Below are 24,312 nucleotides of genomic sequence, written 5' to 3'. Positions count from 1 at the left end.
ATCACAATATATCATATTTTATGCCGGGGACTCTACGGATGCCCTGCAAAGCAAGAAAAATAACAACAAAAAAAACCAAAAACGCATCCTGATTTGGAATTTGGCAAGCAAAAACAAAGTTCAAATCATTCAAATCCCAAACATTGTAAAAAAAAACCTAGCCTCACACCGTTAGAGCAATTCGTAAACGCAAATAGTCTGGAATCTATTCAATTTCCAAGGGGCGATACCAACGGGCACGGACCAATCCTACAACCAATCAGAGCACTGGATAGACCTACAACCAATCAGATCATTGGATGGACCTACAACCAATCACAGCATTGGATAGACCTACAACCAATCACAGCATTGGATAGACCTACAACCAATCGGAGCACTGGATAGACCTATGACCAATCAGAACATTGGATGGACCTACAACCAATCACAGCATTGGAAAGACCTACAACCAATCAGAGCATTGGATAGACCTACGACCAATTACAGCATTGGATAGACCCACGACCAATCAGTTCATTGGAAAGATCTACGACCAATCAGTTCATTGGATAGGCCTACAAACGATCGCAGCATTTGAAAGACCTACAACTAATCAGAGCTTTGCGTAGACCTACGACCAATCACAGCATTGGATAGACCTACAAGCAATCACAGCATTGGATAGATATACAAGCAATCAGAGCATTGGATGGACCTACGACCAATCAGGTTGACCATGTTAGATAAACGCTTGTGATTGGCCTGACCCTGGCCAGGCCGGGTGGAAACCTGTGTGAATGGGAGGGTGGCTAGACGTATTGTGCAGAGCAAATGGAACATGAGCTGCAGGTTGGCCTGGCTCCCAGGCTTGGAAAGGCCCAGAAAAGCAAAGGAAAAATGTGCCAAATTGTGTATTTTTATTTGTTTTTCTTCGGTGGGTTTTTTGTCGTTTTTTTTACAAAACAATCTTTCGCCCTGACTATGATATACCATGGTTTTATACTACGAAAAACTTTACTTGTGCATGTACATGTACAACTACATGAACTTGCTTTGGACAAATCCGCTAAATTACATAAGGTAATGTAATGTAATTTTATGTAATGTAGTGTTTTGTAATTTAATGTAATGTAATGTAACGTTATGTAATGTAATGTGATGTCATATAATGTAGTGTAATGTAATGTTATGTAATGTAGTGTAAAGTAATGTTATGTAATGTTGTGTAATGTAGTGTAATGTAATGTAATATAATGCTGTGTTATGTAATGTAATGTAATGTAGTGTTATGTAATGTAATGTAATATAATGCTGTGTTATGTAATGTAATGTAATGTAGTATTATATAATGTAATGTAATGTATTGTTATGTAATGTAAATGGATATCACAAGGTAAACATTGCACATTCTCCAGAAGGACGATGTAAACACAGGTTCAACACTTTTTGCCTCAGCACCAACACACCATAATATAGCGAAATAAAATTATAAAGTACAAGTAGATCCCGGTAGTCAAAGGAGCTTCCTGACGGAGCTCCCTTTGACTTTGACCAGATCTGGAGGTCTACATCTTTTCTGTAAACACGACTCAGACGACCAAGTAACTAAGTGAACATAGCAGTGCGACTGGAGAGTGACGGGAGCCGCTGGCCCCGGCACCAGAAACACATTAGAGGCACGGCTTATTTGTCCCGCGGGAAAAACAATGACCTGTCCATTTAAAGTGCAAAATGTGGCCCTGGGTCTAAAGAAAGCCACACACACACACACACACGCACACACACACACGGATGCACACACACGCACGCACACACACACGCACACACACACACACACACACGGATGCACACACACGCACACACACACACACACGCACACACGCACGCACACACACACACGCACACACACACACACACACGCACACACACACGGATGCACACACACGCACGCACACACACACGCACACACACACACACGCACACACACACACACGCACGCACACACGCACACAGACTATATTTACAGAGCAGGGATGAGTCAGCCTGGCGGTGAGCCCCGGAGCTATGTGTGACATACAGGCCTCACCGTGCACTCCAACCCCAAATAAAGACATCGCTCCAGTGCATTGTTGTCATCGGGTCTCCTCCAGGTGTCAGAGCCAGGAAGATGGAGAGATTTTCTGCGCCCCGGTGTTTAGGAAAGCTTCTCCAGACAGGGTCCTGGAAAGTGTTTGTATTATGTTGCCGTGCCGCGTGCCGCGGCTGTGGAACACGGCTCGGAAAAAGGCATCAATCTCGCTTAGAGCCGTACGAATCCCAGGGGGACGGGAGTATACATCCTAAAATGATACAGCTCTCCGTCACCTTATCTCACTCTATATCTCGAGATGTGTTCAGGCTGTGTTTACGCGAGCGTTTTTATCCTGTTTATCCCGACATAGGAGGCCTTTTCTTTTCGGCGCGGTAAATCAAATCGAAGGCCCCCGTAAAGTCGGTGGCGTGATTTGCTTCCGAACACACCATGCGCGTTCGAACGTCACCGCTGAGGACATGTGAAAAAGACTGAGCTCTTTGATTTTTTTGGGGGGTGGGCCTACATGGGGGAGGCGTGACGTGAGGCGTTGCTCCCTGGCGAGGCCCTCCCCTCACACCGTGCGAGAGTCAAGCGCCGGCTCTGCCGCTCGATCCCCAGTTGCCACACTACGACACCAGTTTGCCCTCTAGCTGCGGCGCCTCCGTCCCCACGAATGCGATCTTCCCCGGGATGTCAGAATGTAAATTACAGCTCGGCCTCCGTATTTATAATTCCTTTCCGCTCCCGAGCGTGGCGGCTCCCCCCGGCTTCCCCTCCGGGCGGGGGTCCGGGCGGGGCTCTCCCCGGGTGCACAAGCGCAAGGAGCCGGAACAGAGGCCCTCTCCCCACCACGCTCCCCCGTGAAAAAAACATCCCATTTTACTCATGTTCTGTTTTGGAGCACAGAACAAAATCAAAACAAGGGAGAAAAAAAACCCCCAAAAAACAACACGCCGTTGGTTTTGTGATTTTGGATTTGACACTTGGGAGAGAGGCTGCAACTCTCCGCCAGCGCCTCCGGCGGACCCCCGCCTCAGAGCATCATATTTGTAGTCGCTTTCCGGGGACTTTAAATCCGTGACGCAGGCGTGTGCCCGTACGTGTGTGTTGTGGGTTCGGGTCCTGCCGTGTGTAAAGTGTGTAGGCCTGTTCCAAATTGCACTTTGACCTTTTATTTCTGTGATTTTATTCAAATCAAAGCTGATTATTAAAATTGTTTTGGGCTTTTTAATTCATACGCTTTTAATCTCCTTCGCTTATAGGGTACACCCTACAATGCCTTTCATGTCTTATGTTTAGAACCTTAAACGTAAAGAACCTTTTTCTGTGTGTATGAAATGTGCCCCAATTGTCTCATTGACGACAATCAGTTTTGAATGCATTGGATGTAATCGTCCAAATCGTCTTAGATCTACAACTGAAATATTTATTTTCTCTACAGAAAAGTATAAATAAAAAATGTAAAATTTTTGATGTGTTTCTACATTTTAATTTAGAAATCTTGCGACTTCGTAAACATTATTGACTGTATATCTATATTTCTGCCCTCAGCCTTGGTGTGGATATTATGGTATGGAATTGGTAATAAATGAATAAATACATAAACAAACAAACATAGAAGAGCAAAACTTGCTTACATTTGAGGTCATCATAGATATGGAGTATTTCCAGGGGGCTTATAATCTTACCCCTGATGAATTGACAACCTCAAATTCAGGATTTTAATAGCCTGTAACCCAAAAGTTAAACAAATTACACATTTCTGAATATATATTTTTTTGTTAGTGATAGGACAGTGTGTGATATATAAGTATATAAATATAAGTATGTAAATCCTTATGTTACCATTACAGTTAATATGTGCTCAAAAAATGAGGTTTGTTGTGACCTATCAGTCACTCCAACTATTACTATAACACCAGATCTTAGATACACCACTTAAAAAAATGAAAAAAAAAAAATAATAATAATAATATATATATATATATATATATACACCTATATATTTTAAGCACGAATTTTAACATGACAAATTACATTTCATGAAATGTTTATTTAAAGTTTCTAAATCTAATACTAGTTGATTAATTCCGCCTGATCAAATTTCCACCGTCGCCCTGTGTGAATAAGCAACAAAAGCCACAAATGCACGTGGCTGCTCGACCTGCTTTACTATGAAATGACGTCAGTTTGACACATTTTCTATTTGCACTTTCTGGTGTCAAGTCCAAAAAAGGTTTGTTGTGACCTGTCAGTCATTCAAACTATTACTATAACACCAGGTCTTAGATACACCGCTTAAAAATAATAAAAATAAATATTTTTTTAAAGGCTTGCCATATATAGGGGGCTCGACAAAAAAAAAAAAAAGTTTGAATACCCCTGCTTTGGAAATTGTGTTGCCAAAATCAATCGCTCAATCAACTCATTTTCATATTGTGACATTTTTTTAAATACCTTCATCTTTAAACCCCCGAAATACCAAAATGTCTGATGTGAGATCTTATCCCATTCGACTGCTTCATTTCATCTTTTTTTTAATATATACATATTCAATCAATCATGTGCATTCAATTCAAGTCATCTTATACATTTTCCCTTTAATTAGAAAAAAAAAAAAAAAATTTTGCTGGATGATTTGTTTTCTTCTTTTAACGGCGGCTATCAGCTGTTCACCTTGATTATTGTCGCGACCCCCCTTCCCCAAAAACGCACCCCATCGGAACGGTTCTTCGGGGTCGTAGGTCATGCAACAGTCGCTCCGCACACAACTGGGACGGAAGGCTATAATTATTCCCATTTGGGCCCCACACGAACCCCAGCACCGTCACTGCCACGCATTTAAAAAAAAATAAAAAAAATAAAAATAAAATAAAAACCCAAAATAGAAAAGAGAACACGCTCAGCGCGGACGGAGACACGTGGGACGAGGTCACTCAGGTGGAGATTTGGGCAGCACGCACGCGACATGTCCAGGTGGGCACACCGTCACACCGGCGCGGCCAGCCTCCGCTAGCCTCCGCCAGCCTCCGCCAGCCTCCGCCGTCCTCCGTGGGGACGCCGCGGTCGCCAGGGTCGCGGGGTGGGGTGGCGGTCGTCACGGACACGCCGTCAAACGCCGCTCCGGGCGGGATAATCCGGCGTGACTCGGGATGGCGGCGACAGCCACAGTCACTTCGTCGCCCGAGAAAGATCTATTTCCATTCCGCGTTCGTCCAACGGTCATCTCGTGTTCCCTCCGGCGGGTGGAGCGGCCGCCCCGCCGCCCGGGAAGAAAAGAAAAAAAAAGCAGAACCAAACCCCCCCCAAACCAAACCCCAACCGTACGGTGCTTTGTTTTGTTTTTCCTCTTCTATTTCACGTTTTTTTCTTTTCCATACGGTTCCCCCCCCCCCCTCAAAATTAAAACAGCTACAAGAAATGTTCACAATGTTTTGCATGATTAATAAGTTGCATCTTTATAAACACACATACACACACTCACGCACACACACACACACACACGCACACACACACACACACACACACACAGAAGGGAGCTTGGAGGTTGCCCGGCACATGTTTGTCATGCTTGATCGACCTCCCGACAATCTAAATAATTATACGAGACACGGTCAAACAGGTCGTCTCCGTCGCGCGTCTCCCGAGGCTCTGGCGCGACGACCCGAACGGCTCCGGCGACGCGACGCCCGTCGCCCGCCGCCCCGCTCATCCGCGTCGCCGTCCGGCGACCCGGTGCGCTAAGTAACACGGGACCATTCAGCTGTACATTATATCCACACCGTGATAAAGTTTAGAATTATTTTTTTTCCCTCTTTTTTTTTTTCTATAATTTAATCTGAATATACTGTATCTTAATATGCTGGTACCAGGTATTCACAGTGACTCTAAAATAATAACAATAAAAAAATAATAATAACATAAAAAATAAAACTATGAGCAAACGAGAGCTTTCGGAGTGTGAGCGAGCGGCCGGGCGCGGCGGTCGTAGGCCTGCGTTTGGCAATCCCCCTTATTTTTGTCGCCGGGAGCCCGAAGCGGGGCGAGCTGCCGGTGTCGGGGCGGGGGCGGGGTCATGGTTGGCACTGTCATCGTCAGAACCAGAGGAGGGAAAGCGACCCCCTCCCCCTTCTCCTATTATCTGGACACGAGAGCGAGGTACAGTTAAAGTGACGATAAAGATAAGAGGTGAGGAGCTCCGACCCGCCCCTCCACTCCCCCGTGGTAAAGTACGGCGCCTCGTCCGAGAGGAAGGTTGTACAGAAATTGGAAAAAAAAAATAATAATAATAAGTTAAATTAAATTTTAAAAAGTGCAAGAACACGGGAACGTAGGCAAAACAAAACACGCGACAGGGAGGGATGAGCGCTCACCCGTCGTCCCCGACTCTAGCTACCACCCGTAAGCCATCCATAATAACGTTACTCCAAGCAGCCATTGAACACCAGCCGACACATAGAAAACATACGGAAATACATTATAGCCTGTGCGTTGCGCTTCCAGGTGCCTAAAAAGCTTGTTTTTCCGGCCGACGCGTGGTTCGGCCGGGCGGCGGCGGCGGCGGGGGGAGGGAGGGAGGGAGGGAGGGAGGGCGTCTACAGTATGGCTGCTACAGTAGTGAGGTTAAGAACGGCGACAGGCAAATCGTGGGAAGGAGCTCGGTCGCCCCCTTCCCCCGCCATTGCCTGCGGTCCCCAGGAGAGGTAATACCCTTAAACACTCGCGGGAAAACACTCGGTTTCCCGCTCGGTTAAAAATCATTTGTCAGTCGTTTCCGTTTTCCTCCAGTGGTCGTCTACGTCCGTTTTTTTTTTTTGTTTGTTTTGTTTGTTTTTGCCGAGAAGTGGGGGGAGGGCGGAGAAGGGAGAGCGGCGAATCTCTCTCTGCCGCCGCTCGGTGGGCATCCCCCCCCCTGCTCGGGCGCGTCGCGGCCTCCCGAGCTAAAGCCCGCTTCACACCTAAGGCGACAAACGACGCGGGCCAACCCGGACGCCCGCTGGTCCCCGCGGCGGGGCGGGGCGGGGCGGGGCGGGGCGACCCCCGCGGGGCCGGGTCTCCGTGCGACGGCGGCGTCGGAAGCTGCATCCGTCAGGGTTTGGGCTTAAAACGGCGTAAGTAAGTCTCGTGTTTCAAAGCAGCGACGTCATGGGTGTTGACCTTGGATGTCACCATAGTCACTGTCAATAAATCTTTTTGTACAAGTGGATTGTGTGTATTATTATTATTAAATATTTTTTTGCACTTTGCATATGAAGGGAGTTTTAAACGGTCATCGATGGAAAATGGTTAAATGTCCAGCTGATCTGTTTTCCCTGACATATTTTGGGACGCAAAACCCAGACGCAGTTGATCCGACGGCCACCAGGGGGGGGGGGGGGCGAGGATCCGAGCGTTGGATGCGACTACGGACTAGGTGTGAAGCGGGCTTCATGGTCCGAGGCAGAACCACGTACAGAGTTGTGTTGCACCTAAGGAGTAATTAGAGAGGATAAGAATACTACTATTCACATACATTATAGGTGAAATATTTACAGATTTGGGCATGTCAAATCATACGCCACCAAACATGCTCTACAGTGTCTCTCAATCTTCATTGCCACTTTTTTTTTTTTTTCAATGCAAGTGCTTTTTAGCCCAGCTCGTCAAGTATTTGAAGCAAGGTAAGAGATGCACGCGTATTCACGCCAGCATGTGCATTTCACATTCTTAAACACGCGCGCACGCACACACACAAACAAGCATACGAACGCACACCAACGCGGGAGCTTGTGCCCCCACGTTGGTGCGTCACACCAGGTAAATGTGGCGTCGAAAAAGTCTGTTTGGGTTTTGTCCCTTTGTGTCGTTGAATTGCATACTACTTCCCCCACGAAGGGCAGGTCCAGGATACAGTATCGTTGTTTCCACGTCGCACGCGGGTCGTGGGAAAACACGTGGCGCGCAGTCGCGTGTCTCGCCGTCTTGTATGCGAGGGCGATAGCAACTGAGGAAGAACTCCCGAATCTTTTTCCCTTCCGTTCTCTCTCGCGATTAAACTGCAGGGCGGGCGGACCGAGACAACGAGTTTCTGCAAATTGTCTGTGTGTGTGTATGAGAATGTGTGTGCGTGTGCGCATGTGCGCGCGCGTGTTTATTAGCAGGGTTTGTTGACGTTGCACAGCAGCTCAGTGACTTTGATGAGGCGGGCCACAGTGCTCTGCGATTCCTCCTGCAGCCGCTGGTTGTTCTGCCTCAGGCTCTGCACCTCGGCCTGCAGCACGGCCTTGTCCTCCTTCTCCTGCAACACACAGGCACAAGACAACGGGCGTTCCCTGAGATCGCGGCGCGAGAGCCGGCGGAATGCTGGCGAGGGTGAGGGGGTAAAGTGGGGTATTTCAGGAGGCAAGCCGGCGGGCACAAAGTGACACGGACGGGGGACGGGGGACGGGGGGGACGGGGGGTTGGAAATAAAGCGGCGCACATACTGTAGAGCAGTACATCACGCAGCACTGAGGGAGAATAAAAGACACAATCCATGACATGATGAGAAGGCAAAACAGGTGAGCCGCCACGTTTCTGGCCCGAAACATACAGAAGTTTTCTTTCTCACGTCAAAATGGGGAAACTAACATGGCCTCTGGCTCTACCTCGGAGGATTTTTCAGTTTCGTTTGTGCTTAAACGAAATACAAAACACAACCTCGTGATTGGCGTCGTTGTGACATCGCAGACGACTCTAGCTCGTTCGACGCTGGGCTGTGGCTGGGTCCTAGAGTCCCACTCGTCACACCATCTCCAGTCATTTTGAACTTTAGTTTAAAGAAAAATGTTTGTAACTGAATTTCCTGGGATTTATACTTTTTTTTTTTTTCCTCGTCTTATTGATATACATTGAGCTATATTAGTATTTTAAAGACACACTTGATGTTTTGGAACTGCGCTCTGTTACATGACTGTACTGAATTGAAGGTGTGTAGACTGATCCGTCATATCTGCTTCAATAAAGCACACAATAAATCCTCCATGGACCATGGTCTATGAACAGTAAAACAACACAAATGCTCTTTTTTTTCGGCACAGGCCTGATTCAGATGTTGGTTCCCATCATTCACAACTGTTCATCGCACAAACCCGCCGAGCGTGTTACTATCGAAAAACTTACCACTCTGCTGCAGCTTCTCACTGTGATTAAACGTAGTCCAACGGGGCAACGTCTGAAGCCGTAAAAAAAAAGCGTTAAAACTCCTTTTCCAAAACGAGAAGCTCACAATATAGTCAGACAGTTTTTATACTTTATGCCGAGAATAAAAAAATAAATTTTTTTTTTTGCACGAGTCAAATCAGCTCTTTTGGCTACATCCGCACGAAGATAAGAGACTAAAAACAGAAAGTTCCGTCGCTTCCTACCTAGAACGTGCTGTAGCTTCGGATGTATTTATAAATAAAATGTGATATTACTGATATTTAAAACACGTTCAAAACATACACTATGACACGTGTGACTATGGTGTGAGTTTCCCGTTTTCAAAAAGGAGATTTAGTGTTTTGGGGTTGTTGTTTTTTTTTTCTGTTCTGTGAGTTGGCGCTATGAACAGCTCTAAATGATGAGAACCAACACTTTTGATAAGGCCTGGGGTGACAATCAGCGAAGAAAATCACCAGACTAAATATTGTTTTGTTTCAGCTGCGAATAAACAACAGTCAAACTGAGCAAAGCAATGTGAGGCGTTTAACATTTCTGAATCCACCCGAACATCTGTCAAACTCCAGCGGCGGCGCCTCCGATTAATAGACAGATTCACTCATTCGTTTAAGTGCTAACAATGTTAAGGGAGAAAAAAAAACGAGTAAATCCATGTATGAATGTAAAGTACCTTCTGGAGGTCGTCCTGCAGCCTCTTGAGCATGGCTTCCAGCTGGCACACCTTCTCCTCCAGGTGTCCCGGGGAGTCACTGCACCGGGGAAAAACACAGATTAAACAATAATAAGCAACGATAATAATTGATATGAATATGAATTGATAAACGCTATTAATAAATCAATAACACTATCAATCAACAATCACATTCATTCATAAAATGTTGTTATCGTATCTTACATAATTAATAAACAGGGACCCTAGAAACAAACCGTAGAATTATGGAAAAGTCTTGAGTGACAAAATAACAAGTTATTTTGTAAAACACTAAAATGTGTCTTTAATTAAATTGTGGTGTGTAGGGAAATTAACTCCTGAATAAATATTAACAATGAACACACATTTTTTTAAATGCAGACAATTATGCTTGATTTTCAAGTTCTGACCATACTAATGTTTGTTTTGACTCCTTAACTGTGATCAGCCTTTTTTTCCCAATGCTTTTGTGAAGCTTCGTAATTTATCCTCTAACTTATAATCAATTTTAAGCCCCCCTGTCAGGCTGCTATATTTTAACGTGTGAACTATTTCGATTTTTACGCCTCAAAATCTTTGGCGCCCCCTAGCGGACTCGGGCCCCACAGTCGGGAACCAGGCATACGTAATAATACGTTGGGACACGTAATCATAAAAAAAACAAAATGTATAATGACATTAGAATTCTATTATATTGTATTCTGAAAACATTAAGCAATATTTGATTTATTGAGATTGTGAGCATTGTGATTTTTAAATATTTTTTTTTGGGGGGGGGCCAGTTTTAAAGGTCCCATATTATTCTCCTTTTGAACAAGTTAATATACTGGAGGCCTCTGAGGTCCCCAAAACATGGCTTTGGATTTTTTTTTCTGTTTTTTTTGTGCTGAACGGGCTGTTTCTGTGTATCGCTTTAAATGAACACTGTGCAATGTAGTTACAAGTGTAGTGTTACAAGTGTAAATACATCTACAATAAAAACGCGCTGTTTTTACTGGTTTTGTTTGGAGTGGATCGTGCAGCAGAGCGGAGATCGCTCCGGTCTCGCGGTGCACCGGCAACTTTTTTTTTTTTTTTTTCCCATAAAGGTTAAAGGGTAAAAATACGCGAGAATCACGGGGAAAACAGGAGGGTCGACGGGCACAGTTACTTTCTAAATACTTAACTTTCCCTGGTCTGCCGTTTTGGCACGGACAGTCGGCACTGATTCCTCTTTCTTTTAAAAGATTTGTGCTGGTCCGTGCAGCCAACGACAGAGCACTTCCCATGACGAGCTTCGACATAATGGCTCCGGCACATAAGGAGAAAAAAAAAAAAATGGCGCACCTTCGCAAAGGTATCTCTCCGGCCGTGGGTGGAGATACTCAGATGGGGCGGCGGTTCTAATTCTAACGAGTCTCCAAGTGATGTAGGAAGGAGACGCGGACGTACAGTATATATTATACATTTTCATTTTATTATCATTTAACCTTTATTTTACTGCATCACGTTTTAGGAATCAGTGGGTTTCAGTTAGTTAGTCAAGTAGGAATTAGGAAGCTATTGTGTTCCGTCTAGAACATATTGTGCATAATCACCGGGTGCGTTGCAATGACATTTCACTGCATATATGTATGGAAGTATGTACAGTATATGCGTGTGACGAATAAACCTCTTGAATCATGAATCTTTCACCAGGGTGGTCTTGTTGAGATGCATGAGACCCGGCCGAGAAAGCAGCAGACAAGGCCACCGACCTTATAAACGCACGCGACGACAAACCTGCGGCGGGCCGCGTTCAGTTGCCGCGCGGGCGGGACGCGGCCCCCGAGCCTGGGGTTCGAGACCCCCGCCGTAACGTGCGTCCACGGTCCCCCCGACCCACCTGTCCTTCACGTCCCTCAGCTTGCCGTCCGTCTGGTCGGGAGGGTCCCCGGCCTTGCGGTCTGCAGCGAGACACAATTCCTTCGTTATCGCGACGTTTTTCGAAAGCGGCCGCGCGCGGCGTTCTGTGTGCGCTCGGTTTCGACGTCTCACCCTCTCGCGACAGCGCCTCGAGAATACTGCGGCAGGCGGCGGCCAGATCGGCGATGGACTGCCACTCCTCCTCGGAGGAGTCCGTCGTCTCCGAGAGAACTGGAAGACAAGAGGGGGAGCCGGGTGCCGCAGCAGAGTTAGTATTACGGCGACGGGAGATAAATAAATAAATAAATAAATAGATGGATAAATAAATAAATAAATAAATAAATAGATAAATAAAAAGATGGATAAATAAATAAATAAATAGATAAATAAAGGATTTGTGGGGAATCGGCAACGCTGTGACCGCGCGGACGCGACGGGCACGTTGACTCCAAGTCGGGGGTCTCAAACTGCAGGCCCGGGGGCCTCATCCGGCCCGTATTAATAAATCTGGCCCCGCGATAATTTTTTTCAAATCACAACTTTACTCCATGTCTTTGAAAATATTAAAACAGAACTAAACAGCTCACAAAGGATCTATCTCTAACCACATTACGAGGCAATTCACGAATGTGCGGGGGAAACAAAACAAAACAAAACAAAACAAAACAAAACAAAAACAAAAATAAAGTTGAAGTCCAACAGGGAGGTTTTGGGGCCACTGCTCTCAACACAGACTCTGCTTCAGCGATGGCAAAGCGCCGTCAATAGATGGCGCCGTTGATGCGCTGGCCGGGGAAAAAGAGCCTCGGGACTGTAGCCGTATGAGCAAGTTGTTCCAGGTTTGAGTTCAACTAGAGAGAGAGACGTGAACGAACACCACGAATGACTATTTCTCAAAAACCCGGCCCGGGCGATGACAAAAGAGCCCTGTCCTTTTTTTTTTCCCCCACGAACAACCTTAAAATGGACCGATCCGTTGGATCCGCCTTTTTTTTACGCCGGCGCCCGGGGGTTTAAGGGGACAACCGACCGCATTTCGGGCGTGGGAGACGTGCTTGAGGTCTCGGGCGTGAAGAGGTGGAATTCAATGAGCCGCTCCGCGCTCCGACGGCGAGGAGGGAGCGAGCAGATGGCCCTAAAGAGGTCTCCGATTTGGGGGGGGGGGTGGGGGGCCGCCTAACCTCGGCGCCTCCCACCGCCCATCTGTCCCCCCTTTATCCCGGCGCCGGCGGGGGGCGTCCGCCGATATTAGATTAGCGGAATAGGGGGCAGAACAGATGAAAGAAGAGGGACAAAGGGGTCGGGAGGGAGGCCCAAAAGAAGATAATGAGCAGAGGGGGGTTTAGGGGAGAAAGGGTCTCCGAGCCAAGAGGGGATTTACGGCTCAAATATGGCGGACAATTTGAAAACGTTTTGTAATTGTTTCAGCAGCGGTTGAGCAGCTGCATCCGGCAGGGAGAGCCAAATTGCCCCCCCCCCCCAAAAATACGTTGTTTTGGATCAAAAAATAAAAAAATTGTTGCCGTGCCGCTTACATACTCACTCTTGGTGATGGAGTTGTGGAGGCTGAGGGCCCTCGAATTCCTCTCGGCGCGGTCCAGACACGACAACCTGGCGGCGGACAGCACCGCGTCGCTCGCCGAGGCCCGGTCCCCCCCAAAGCCGGCCCCCACGAACTGACGGAGGACAGGGAGAAAAAAAGGGGGTGGAAGAGCGGATGCGGCCAGGTGAGGGAGAGGGAGAGGGAGAGGGAGAGAGAGAGAGAGAGAGATAGAGATAGAGAGAGGTAGAGAGAGAACAAGGGCGCGGCGCCCGAAAGAAGGCCGAGCCCAGTGGGAGGCGCGTTACCTGCTCGTCCTCCAGGGTGACCTTGGGCTTCATGGCCAGGATGAGGTCGGGCGTGGCGTCGCGCAGCTCCCCGGGGTTCTCGTAGATGTGGCATTCCACCTTCACCCCCACGTTGTCGTACACGTGGCTGCCGACGGGGGGACAGAATGCACAAATCCTGCTGTTTATGCTTAATGGCGTTTTGTTTTTTTTTGGTAGTTTTTTTATATCCCCTCAAGAGGTCAACCGTGAACTGGAGCACCGAGTGGAGTAATCTCCGCTTTTTTCTCAGCTGAGCTGATTGAAGTTTGATAGCCTCGGCGGACCCAAATATCCGTCGGAGCCGATCCGACACAGCTGGGGGGGGGGGGGGGGGGGATGGTGGAAAATCAGGCCCCGCTTGGCCTTGACCCCAAAACGAAGCCCTGCCGAGCTCATCTTTGTGTGGGGTGTTTGAATATCGAGCTCACTGAATATGAACTTCAAGCTCCGTTTCCACTCGGGTCTTCACTCGTCAGTTCGCCTCCAGCTCCGTTACATCCCTTCGCCGACCAGAAATCACTTCCCCCTTTTTTTTTTTTTAACTTTTTTTTCCCCAGGGCCAAATCAAAAGTCGGCTCCGATAGTGAACGGCATGCGCAAGTGGGTGTTCAAGTCTTTTTAAGGACTTTAATGCGGGACGCTATTTTGAGGCTCTGCGGTGTACCTTTTCAAAAGGGGTAGTCATTAACGGAGATTCCTACTCTGTTTCTATGAAGGGAATTCCATTTCCATGGATTCCTGTCCTGATCGTTCCTTCTCTTGTCGTGTTTCTTTTGAAGTATTCTTTTGCGGCCCTGAAAAGCAAAAATACGATAAAAAAAGATCTAAAACAAAGCTAAAATATCTCCCAAAGCGCTTAGTTTCTGCAGATTGGATCGAGATTGGCAAATGGGATCTTTTCCGGTTCGTTCTCCAATTTCTAGACACGAAAAAAAAAAAATTCCCTTTTTTTTTCAGATTTTACGCCCATTCGCCTCCGGAGAACGGTCTCCAAACAGCTCGGACCTCCGTTACGAATGCACAGCACCCAGAGGCGCGCTGATCCACCTGCATCCTGTGATCCAGGCGGTTACCGCGCCGCGTTTTTCCCGTTGGGAAAATCTCGCCGATGCGGAGACGCCAAACCGGCCGTTGAGAAACGCCTTTTTATCTCCGCCTTTAAAAAGCGCAAAAAGCGGTCACGGACGTCGGCTCTTCTCCCGCCGGAGAAACTGACTTCCGATCTCGATCGTGATTTGGACAAATTCTGGGGACTCTGGGAACCCTCGCATTCTTTCCGACAACAGACTCTGACTCGCTTGTCCCTGGAAGGCAAAGGCCGATTGCTTCATCTGTGTGTGCCTCGTACTTTTTTTCCCTGTTGTATTCCGTCCAATTTATGTACGTGTAATCAAATTTTTATATGCTGCAGCGTCTGTTGTTGGTTCCGGGCAGGGTCGCTCGGTTTTATGTTTTTTTTTTTTTTCTTTCCTCTTTTCTGTCGTCGATGTGTATGTACATTTTTTTTAAATAAACAAATAAATAACTAAAAAAAGGGGAACACGTTTTTTACCCCCTTTTGAAACGGGCGGGGTAGTGAGATCTTAAAGAAAGAGAGGCCGCGTACCCGTCACAGGGCTCCTGGAAGGGGAGCTGCCTCTCCAGGGAGTGGCTGCGCGCGAGCTGCGAGGGGCCGCCCTCCCGGGTCTGCCCGTGCGGGTGCTCCTGCAGGGAGGTGGCCCGCAGCAGGCGCAGGCCGGGGGGCGAGAGGAGGGAGGCCGGGCCGCGCTCCCCCTGCGCCGCCGGGTCCGCCGACCGGTCCGGGCCCTCTCCCCCGCCGCCCCGCGCCTCGGGGACTCCCGAGTCGACGACCTCCTCCTCCTCCGCCGCCGCCTCGTCTTCCTCCGCCTCCTTGGTCTCCTCCTCCTCCTCCTCCTCCTCCTCTTCCTCCTTCTCGTCCAGGATCCAGGCCTCCCCGGACTGACCCTCGCCGGGCTTACACTCGGCGTCCTTGATGGCTTTCTGGTACAGCTCCGAGAAGCTTCTGGAGGGGAGCAAAACGGGAAAGGGAAAAATCAATGCGGAGGGCAAAACCAGTCATGCCGAGACGCTCCGCGGTGTTGGCTTCCGGGTGAATCATCACGCCGTTGAGTCAAGAATTCCGGTGAAAGGGAACAGCACAACAAAGACGGCACGGAAAGAAAAGCTTCGTATGTGTCGTGAAGCTGGGAACCATCGCGGCCCATCATGAGATACGACGTCTTTGCGACCGTAACCGCATCTCTATTTGTCAGATCGAGACCGAAACCCCAATAAACGAGGGAAGATCTCTCCGAGGACGCCGCCGACACCAAAACCGGCGCTAAAAGCATTGCGGGTGTTGTGCGGGTGCCGTAGCTCCGCATTTACCATTTTACGACTGTCGACAAGGACCCCGCTTCCCTTTTCATCGCACTGACATCGGGAGAAAGGAAACCGCCATGGCAACAGCCGGGAGCCCAGTGGGTCTGGTGAGTGGTTATTAGAGGGATTGATTGGCCGATAGCCAGCTGGTGTGGCATTGTCGCATTTGATAAACAATGGATTGAGCCGCGACCCTCCCCTGTTTCCCGGCACAGCCCTTGTTTTCTTCGCGTCTCTCACCACCCCCCTCCTCCCCCTTTTTCTCAGTCCGCTCCCCCCTCACCCACCCAGCAGCAGCCGTTCTCCCCTGCAGACGCTGTCTCTCGAAACCCCACACCCCCCCCCCTCCGGCCGCCCCGCCCCACCTGCGAGGCTTGCCGTTCTCGTCCGGCGGGATGACCGTGATGTGGATCTTGTGGGCCATGCGCAGCAGCCGGGTCCTCTCCTCGGGGCCCAGGTGGACCAGGGAGTGCCCGCACAGCCGGACCACGCGGGCCCACAGCTGCAGCCCGCCGCTCTCGGCGTAGCAGAACCGCTGCAGCTCCGTCACGAAGCCCTCCTCGCTCATCAGGAAGCCCGGCTGGCCCACCCCATCGCGCAGGGGCGTCACCTCCAGCGCCTCGCAGCCCCGCGTCACCAGCTGCGGGGGGACAAACGGGACATGGGGAAACGTCAAATCCCGCCCGAAGGGGGCGAGGGAAAGCCGGCTCTCGAGGCCGCACTCATCGGTCGGCTCCAGCCGGAGAAGCGGCTCCGTGTGCGTCTGACCAAGCTTTGGCCGGCGTAACGTAAACGCCAGGGAGGACTCCCCCAGACGAGTCAGAAAGAGCAAGTCCGGCGACTCTTCCGACTGTTGAGTTATGAAGGGAATTCTTACAAGAGTAATTTCGTTTTGTCTATATCGTCATCGTTTTGATGTAAATCGCTCACATGCGGTACCAGTTAAGCCGAATGCCCTGGACCTTTTGTTGTCTTGGACCTTTGGGTCTTGAAGTTCAGTCCCTCAGCGACTGTTTCAGTTTGTGGGTGGAACGCTGACTCGCCCGTCCACGCTTTTGCAGGGACTCCTGACTCGTTCAATAGATTTGTTCGCCGCAAACAAACAGTTTGCGAGTCTTGCATCACTAACTGTTATTTAATTTCTTTATTCATAAATTTTTTTTGTCGGGGACAACGCAACAAAAACATTGTGACGGGTAACAAAAACATAAAACAGGTGCGTTGCATGTAGGACTTCTAGGCGAGGCTAATTTGCGACCCCTCTCCCCGGTTTGGGCCTTTCTACTCAAAAGAACGTCATCATTACCAGAGATACCTAAGTCAAAATAAGCACAGAGTAAGTCGTGACATTCTTTACGTGATCGTGCAGCTATTACATCACATTACAATCATTTACATGTGCTACGTAGGTGTATGTGATCGGTGATCAGTGACGGCGGGGTTCGGTTTTGTTTCAGCCAGTGTTTCACCGTCTCATTAAACGTTTTCAGATCGGTCCGTGTTTCGATTTCAGTGGGCGGGGGCATTCCAAAAAGGTTTCCCTTTCACTGAAAGCGACGGCTGACCGAAAGTGCTTTTTTTCGCAGCGCCGCCCCGCAGCTGCCGTGCACTGACCCCCCTCGCGATTCTATTGGCGTTGGTGTTCGTCACATATGGACGAGATTCGCCCGCACATTTAAAAAATCAATTTGATCAAAGAGAACTCGACGAAGCTGTCAAAACTGCGCGGGTCTTAGTCGGCCATAAAAATGAGCACAGCTCTACATGTAAGACCTGATGTTTCTGTGGCGTCTTCAGCGGCCAGCAGGATGTCACGGCAGGAAAGAAAAGCCAAACCCCGAAAAAAGCCCCTCACCTCCAGTCTCTGCACCACCTCGCGTATGTCGTCGGCTTGGCTCTCCGCCATGCCGATGGACACCGACTCCCCGCGCTCGTAGAAGATGTCCAGGCGCGGCCCGCCCTCCTTGCTCTCCGTCAGCGCCTTCCAGCCGATGACGTCGCGGCACGAGCAGTTGAACACCACCCTCCGCGTGTACCTCTCGATGAGCACCACCGACTCGGCCGACACGCCCAGCAGGCAGGGCAGCCTGTGCTCCGCCGCCTCGCCCTCGTCCCCGATGTTGACCGCCACCGCCCACACCAGGGCGCCGGCGCTGTGCAGCTCCGCCCCCTTCGCCCCCTTCAGCTTGTCTTTGCGCTTCCCCCCCAGGGAGAGCAGCGGGAACTTGGTGGAGGAGTCGATGGGGGTGGTGGTCACGTAGTTCTCGGCCAGGTCCTTCAGGTACTCCTGCCGCGTGCGCGTGGCCATGGAGCGGAACTTCTCCGACTTCTCGGCGGCGTTCTCCGCGTTCACGGCCTTTGCCAGCAGGAAGTCTCGGAAGGCGGGGGAGCGAGGGAATCGGGCGCCCTTGGGGAACAGCGGGCCAAATAATGGGATGTCTTTAGAGCGCGTCACAGCCACCCTGAGAGGGAGAGAGGAGCGGGTCACGAAAGGAGTACAAGTGATGCCAGTGCCAGGAGCAGGATATGGATATTTAAGTCAAACTTGGATCACGTGACCTTTGTTACGTCTGTTGCACAAATTGTAATGGTTATGGTTATGGTTATGGTTAATAATGGTTAACTTGCATTGAACAAACTGCTGGGACAGTTTCTTCAGCAATGGCCTACTGATATACTAGCCATGCACATTTATATGAATATACATAAAACTGGCATCATCATCGTAAACGTCACGACAGTTATTAGCGTATATGCACATCACGAACATGTTTGTTTCAAAAGGAATTGTCAATTGTGAGGCAAAATTCTCAGAATCCTCCTCTTGTGGTAGATTGTAAATAATAAAATATCCACTCCTGTGCAACTTACACCAGTTTTATAAGTTCATGACGGAAATGTAAATATTAATGTGACAATAAGTAAATTATTAAGGTAAATACACTGTTCGGCAAAACCCCAAAATGTGTGCAATAGATTGGAAACACATCTTCATTCCAATCGAGTTTGATTACGACTTTTGTTTTTGCAAAGCGATACACTGGGGAAATAAGGTGGAGGCGCGTGAGCAGCTTTGTGTTCATCATCCTTGTGCCGCAGCAGCCGGGAGCGTGCGGTGGAGGCTCTCCTAATCAAACCAAACACAAGCTGATTCCGCTGATTGGCAGAACTACCCCCGGGAGGGAGGGGGGCGCGGAAACCGGCACGCTTCTTACATCGCGCGATGACGATCCGATATCGCCGCTCCACCACATTCCTTGTATTTCGCTTACGGATGTAGTATTTAAAAGACATCTTGGCATGCGCGTGGCGCTCAGACCTGTAGTAGGTGTTGTCGGTGCAGGGCTCGTGGACCTGGACAATGATGAAGACATGCTGGAAATGGGAGCGGATGGACTTGGGAGTGAAGGGCAAAGCACCCGGCTCCTGGAACACTATCGTCACTATGTCATTCCCAATGTGTCTCTTCCTCAGCAACTGCAGAGAGGGGGGGGGGGGGGGGGGAGGGAGAGAGAGAGAGAGGGAGAGGGAGAGGGAGAAAGATAGAGAGAGAGAGAGAGAGAGAGAGAGAGAGATGATTCATTTAAACAAGTGGGCAGGGTAGAGACAGAGAGATCGCTATCTTTGGCCAAGCTGATGACCATGTTGGGGATTGATATTTAATGCACAGTTATTGATCTTGATACAAAGTCAAATCGCGCAGGCTGCTGCAGTCTCCCTCGCTGCCAAAAGAGGAAGAGCTCTGGGACAGCCAGGCAGACGGCATCCACATCTCCCCGGTGGGAGTGAACACTGGGGGGCAGGATTGCTTTCGTCACGCCCAATGTGCGATACAGAGGCTTTCACCGAAAGCATGACAGTCTCACCAGCAATGTTCTGAGTGGTCTCGACTGAGAATGTAAGGGTAGTGCAAAAAATGTAATGTTTCAGCCTGTGAAGCCGAAGGGTTGGATTTAGCTTTTGTCAAGCATCTGGGCCTTTCAAAGGTGGGGGAAATTGATTTCTCGAAGATGGGATTTCACATTCTCTTTGTTAGGTCCGTGGCTGAAACACATACACCGAGCCAGCCACAACATTAAAACCATCTGTCTAATACTGTGGAGCTCCCCCTCGTGCTGCCAAAACAGCTGTGACCCGTGGAGGCATGGACGCCACAAGACCTCTGAAGGTGTCCTGTGGTATCTGGCACCAAGGCGTCAGCAGCAGATCCTCTAAGTCCTGGAAGTTGCAGGGTGGGGCCCCCATGGATCAGGCTTGTTGTTCCATCACATCCCACAGATGCTCCATCGGATTGAGATCTGGGGAATTCTTAGGCCAAGTCAACGCCTTGAACTCTTTTTCATGTTCCTCAAACCATTTCTGAACAATGTTTGCAGTGTGGCAGGGAGCATTATCCTGCTGAGGAGGCCACTGCCATTAGGCAGTGGCCATGAAGAGCAGCATGAATGCTGTTGCCATGAAGGGGTGGACTTGGTCTGCAACATTACATTACATTACATTTAGTCATTTAGCAGACGCTTTTATCCAAAGCGACTTACAAGGGAGAATAACATTCAAGCTACATTGCGACAGAGATGCAACAATGTTCAGGTAGGTGGTACGTGTCAAAGTAACATCTACATGAATGCCAGGATCCAAGGTTTCCGAGCAGAACATTGTCCAGAGCATCACACTGCCTCCGCTGGCTTGACTTCTTCCCATAGTGCATCCTGGTGCCATCTCTTCCCCAGGTAAACAACGCACACGCACCCATCACTCCACATGATGTAGAACAAACATGATTCATCAGCATGGGCACTTTGAACGGTCTGCAGCTACACAGCCCCATACACAGCAAGCTGTTATGCACTGTGTGTTCTGACACCTTTCTATCATAGCAACATTCACTTTTTCACCAATTTATGCTACAGTAGCTCTTCTGTGGGATCAAACCAGACGGGCTAGCCTTCGCTCCCCACGCGCACCGATGAGCCATGGGCATCAATGACCCTGTCGCCGGTTCACCGGTCGTCCTTCCTTGGAGCACTTTTGGTAGGTAGTAACCACTGCATGGCGGGAACAGCCCACAAGACCTTTGGTTGTGGAGATGCTCTGACCCAGTCGTCCAGTATCACAATGTGCTCCTTGTCAAAGTGGCTCAGATCCTTACGCTGCTTCAACACATCAACTTCAACAACTGACTGTTCACTTGCTGCCTCATACATCCCACCACTTGAACAGGTGCCATTGGAACCAGACGATGCATGTTATTCACTTCGCCGGTCACTGGTTTTAATGTTGTGGCTGATCGGTGTATATTCTCTTTACCTGTTGTGTGTTGTTGGCCGTGTAGGGAAGCATGGTGGATACATGGAACATGATCTCATAGTCCTGGTAGCGTGTGTAAAGGGAGTGCGTCCCCGTTGAGTCGGCTGTGAATACACACACACACACAGACAACACATTCACACACAAAACATTTAACACAAAATACACAAACAGAAAAGCAGTTTTCATCATTTGGTATCTCCCGCTACCCTGCTGCGACACTGACAGCTCTGAGATAATGAGCAAGCGACGACACTGAGGCCACACTTTTCCGGGTGGGCTTTTATCTTAAGCTTTCAGCGCTCTGCTGATGCCCTTTTGGATAACGGCCCTGTGATGGGAGCGGCGGTGGGAGTGCGTGTTTTCGAGCTCACTCTTGTTGTCCAGCTGAGCGCGGTATTTCTCCCAGCCCTTCAGACGCACTCGCTCGCCCAGCAGATCCAAGAACTTCTCAAACGCCGGCCCAGAGCTTTCGTTGTTGTACATGTCCTCCTCGGAGCTCTGGCCCGCCCGGCAGTACATCACCCCGACCTTACGCTGGAAATTCAGCTGGACAAGGAGGGCGGAGAAGCGGGGAAATTAATATTTATAATTTTCACGACAGTGTAGCGCATGTACCGTTACGTTTTTGGAAAACAGCGCCCGAGGACATTTTCAAAATATGACACTCGGCTCTCCGCCGTCAACCACTCAGGGAAAGGCCGGTGTCCTACTCACCCCTTGTTCGTCCAGCTTGAGCAGGGTGTCTCTGACCTTGGGCGAGTTGGAGGCCAGGCGCAGGCAGTGCAGGTTCAGCTCGGGGATGATGAACTCCAGCAGCCTCTTCGGTGAGAGCCCCCGGGGGGTGGCGTGGCGCGCCGCCGAGGGCACCGACTCCTCCAGGATGGACCCCCGAAGCGTCTTCAGCTGCACGGGGGGGGGGGGGGGGGGGTGTCACGGAATCGGAAAGATAAGAGAGAGTTGGCGAGAGGGCCCCGCCATGTTCGCAGCCCTGCACCCAAAGCGTCGGACTTCCCGGCTCTAAAGGACAGTTGCCGAATAAATTAAAAAAAAATAAAAAGGCTAATTTACCTCCGTTGTACGGAAGATTATCCTGTAATTATACTGAGCGCCGCTGGATCCCTCCTTCTCCTCTCTACGGAAACTAATGGCGACTGGACCCAGACGGTCGTCTATGCCGAAGAAGTTCTGATGTTCTGCAACGACACCGTGAGAACATTTGGTTACAAAATTTTGAATCGGATTTGCTCACAATAAAGTAGGCAGGAACAGGCCCGCCTGCGTCAGAAAAAAACAAGGCTTTTTTGCGCTCTCACCTTTCATGTAGAAATACTTGCGGTAGTAGTGGGCTCCCAGATCCGCATGCTCTATGAAGTAGTTGCTTTTGCCCTGCTGTTGGACATGACTCTCCCTCGGCTCCTCCAGGACCGACACGGCGTCGTTGGGGCTCCTCAGGCTCAGCCAGAGGCCCTGTCGGCCTTGGGGTCGGCCCAGGCCGACCCGCTCCTCCCCGCCCACCTCGTTGCGGAAGTGGGGGCAGCTGAGCAGGAGCTCGTTATCGTTGCCGTCGCCCTCGTCCAGGAGCAACGACTGCTCTGGGTCGTCGGCGTTCCCCCCGTTGCCTCCCCCGCCCTGTGCGGGAGACGAGGGCATGACCTGGGACAGGGGGCGCAGCTGCGAGGCGGCCGACGCCCCTGAGGTGATGTTCTTTTTCCGTCCGATGCTGTCTCTGTTTGTGGCCGCCTCGGTAAGGTCAAACAGGATGCTTTGAATGTCGTAGTGGGCAAAGTTCCTAACCCAGGCTCCGCCCCCTAGGTTGTCGAAGGGCCCCGGTTGGGGGATCTGAGGGGGTAAGGTTTTGGCCTTCTTACTAAGGCCCTCGGGCTTCGGAGGCTTGGCAGGCTTTGGGGAGTCAGCCGCGGGCACAGACAGAGCCCGGAAGAATCCATCGGGCTCCGGGGGGTTGCCTTGCAGGCCTAAAAGCAGGAAAGGGTCTTTGAAACGGAGCGCATTGGGACTCAGGGGTCCCCTGTCTGCGTTTGCCTCCTGGGCTTGAGTCTGTCTCTCCAGCGAGGAGAGGCTCCCGTACTCCCTGTGCAGCAGCAGACCCAGGTCCCCCTGCGCCCCCGGCCCTGCCTTCTCACCGCTGGCCCGAGCCGCCTTCCCTCCGGCCTTCCCAGAGGAGTCCAGGTCCCCCAAGGTCACATCGCTGTTGCTCCTCTGCATGATGTGGCCCCGACCCACCGACCGCAGGCTCAGCCCGACGAGGCTCGGAGTGAGGCTCTCTCTGTCGGCCCCTTCGCTGTCCCTCCTGGGGGGCCACTCCACTACGCCTCCATCCCGCTTGCTGTCAAAGTTCACGGTGGCAACGGGCGGCCGCACGCTTTGACGCCGAAATTTGCGGATGAAAAGGTCATCAGATTGCATGGTGCCTGAGATGCTGGACCAAACGCCAGAGGCTCTGTCCGGATCCGAAACCTCCGCTCGGCCCGCCAAGTAAGGAAAGACCCCAGCGCAGCAGGTACGACGCGTCAACAAGTCCCGAGGCGTCCCGGCATAGGAAACGGAACGGGGGTCAGGGATCGGGGTCGGGGAAGGGTGCCGCTAGTCCCTCCGGGTGTGTGCGTGCGCGTGGGGGTGGCGTTCCAGTCGTGGGGTGCTCCGTCCTGTGGGGTGAAGGTGGAGGGGGCGGGGTCATCACCGAAGCTTGGATTGCTGCTGCCCGGGTAGTGGAGGATCCGCCGGCACCATTCTCTCCGCCCTGCCGTCCGTCAGCGTGCGCTTGCCCGGTCTCATCCACTGGAAACCTGGAGAGAAGAGCAGGACACGGACGACATGAGGAGCGGGCGCGGTAAAAAAAAAAACAACAAAACGCCACGGACGGCGAAAACGTTCGAAAGGTCGTGGGTGCCGAAATTCCCGCGACGTGGCGAGGATAACG

At 50.3% G+C, this 24,312-nt stretch overlaps 1 protein-coding gene across 1 annotated transcript; it reads right to left on the bottom strand.

The window, feature by feature from the left end:
• Positions 1–8,183: 8,183 nt before the first annotated feature.
• On the bottom strand, positions 8,184–23,798 carry sipa1 (signal-induced proliferation-associated 1; the record flags this gene model as incomplete). The annotated part of the gene is made up of 15 exons (XM_080013573.1): positions 8,184–8,333; positions 9,909–9,987; positions 11,794–11,854; positions 11,946–12,044; positions 13,357–13,489; positions 13,662–13,788; positions 15,289–15,705; positions 16,430–16,704; positions 17,920–18,526; positions 19,384–19,541; positions 21,372–21,475; positions 21,746–21,920; positions 22,089–22,277; positions 22,443–22,567; positions 22,688–23,798. The coding sequence occupies 15 exons, from the start codon at positions 23,796–23,798 to the stop codon at positions 8,190–8,192; spliced, it is 3,804 nt and encodes a 1,267-aa protein (XP_079869699.1). The 3' UTR covers positions 8,184–8,189.
• Between the last annotated feature and the right edge of the window lie 514 nt (positions 23,799–24,312).

The sequence above is a fragment of the Zeus faber genome (genome assembly GCF_960531495.2).
Source record: "Zeus faber genome assembly, chromosome: 14".
Classification (NCBI taxonomy): Eukaryota; Metazoa; Chordata; class Actinopteri; order Zeiformes; family Zeidae; genus Zeus; species Zeus faber.
The sequence above is the reverse complement of the archived record's forward strand: the minus strand, read 5'-3'. Positions and strand labels throughout refer to the sequence as shown.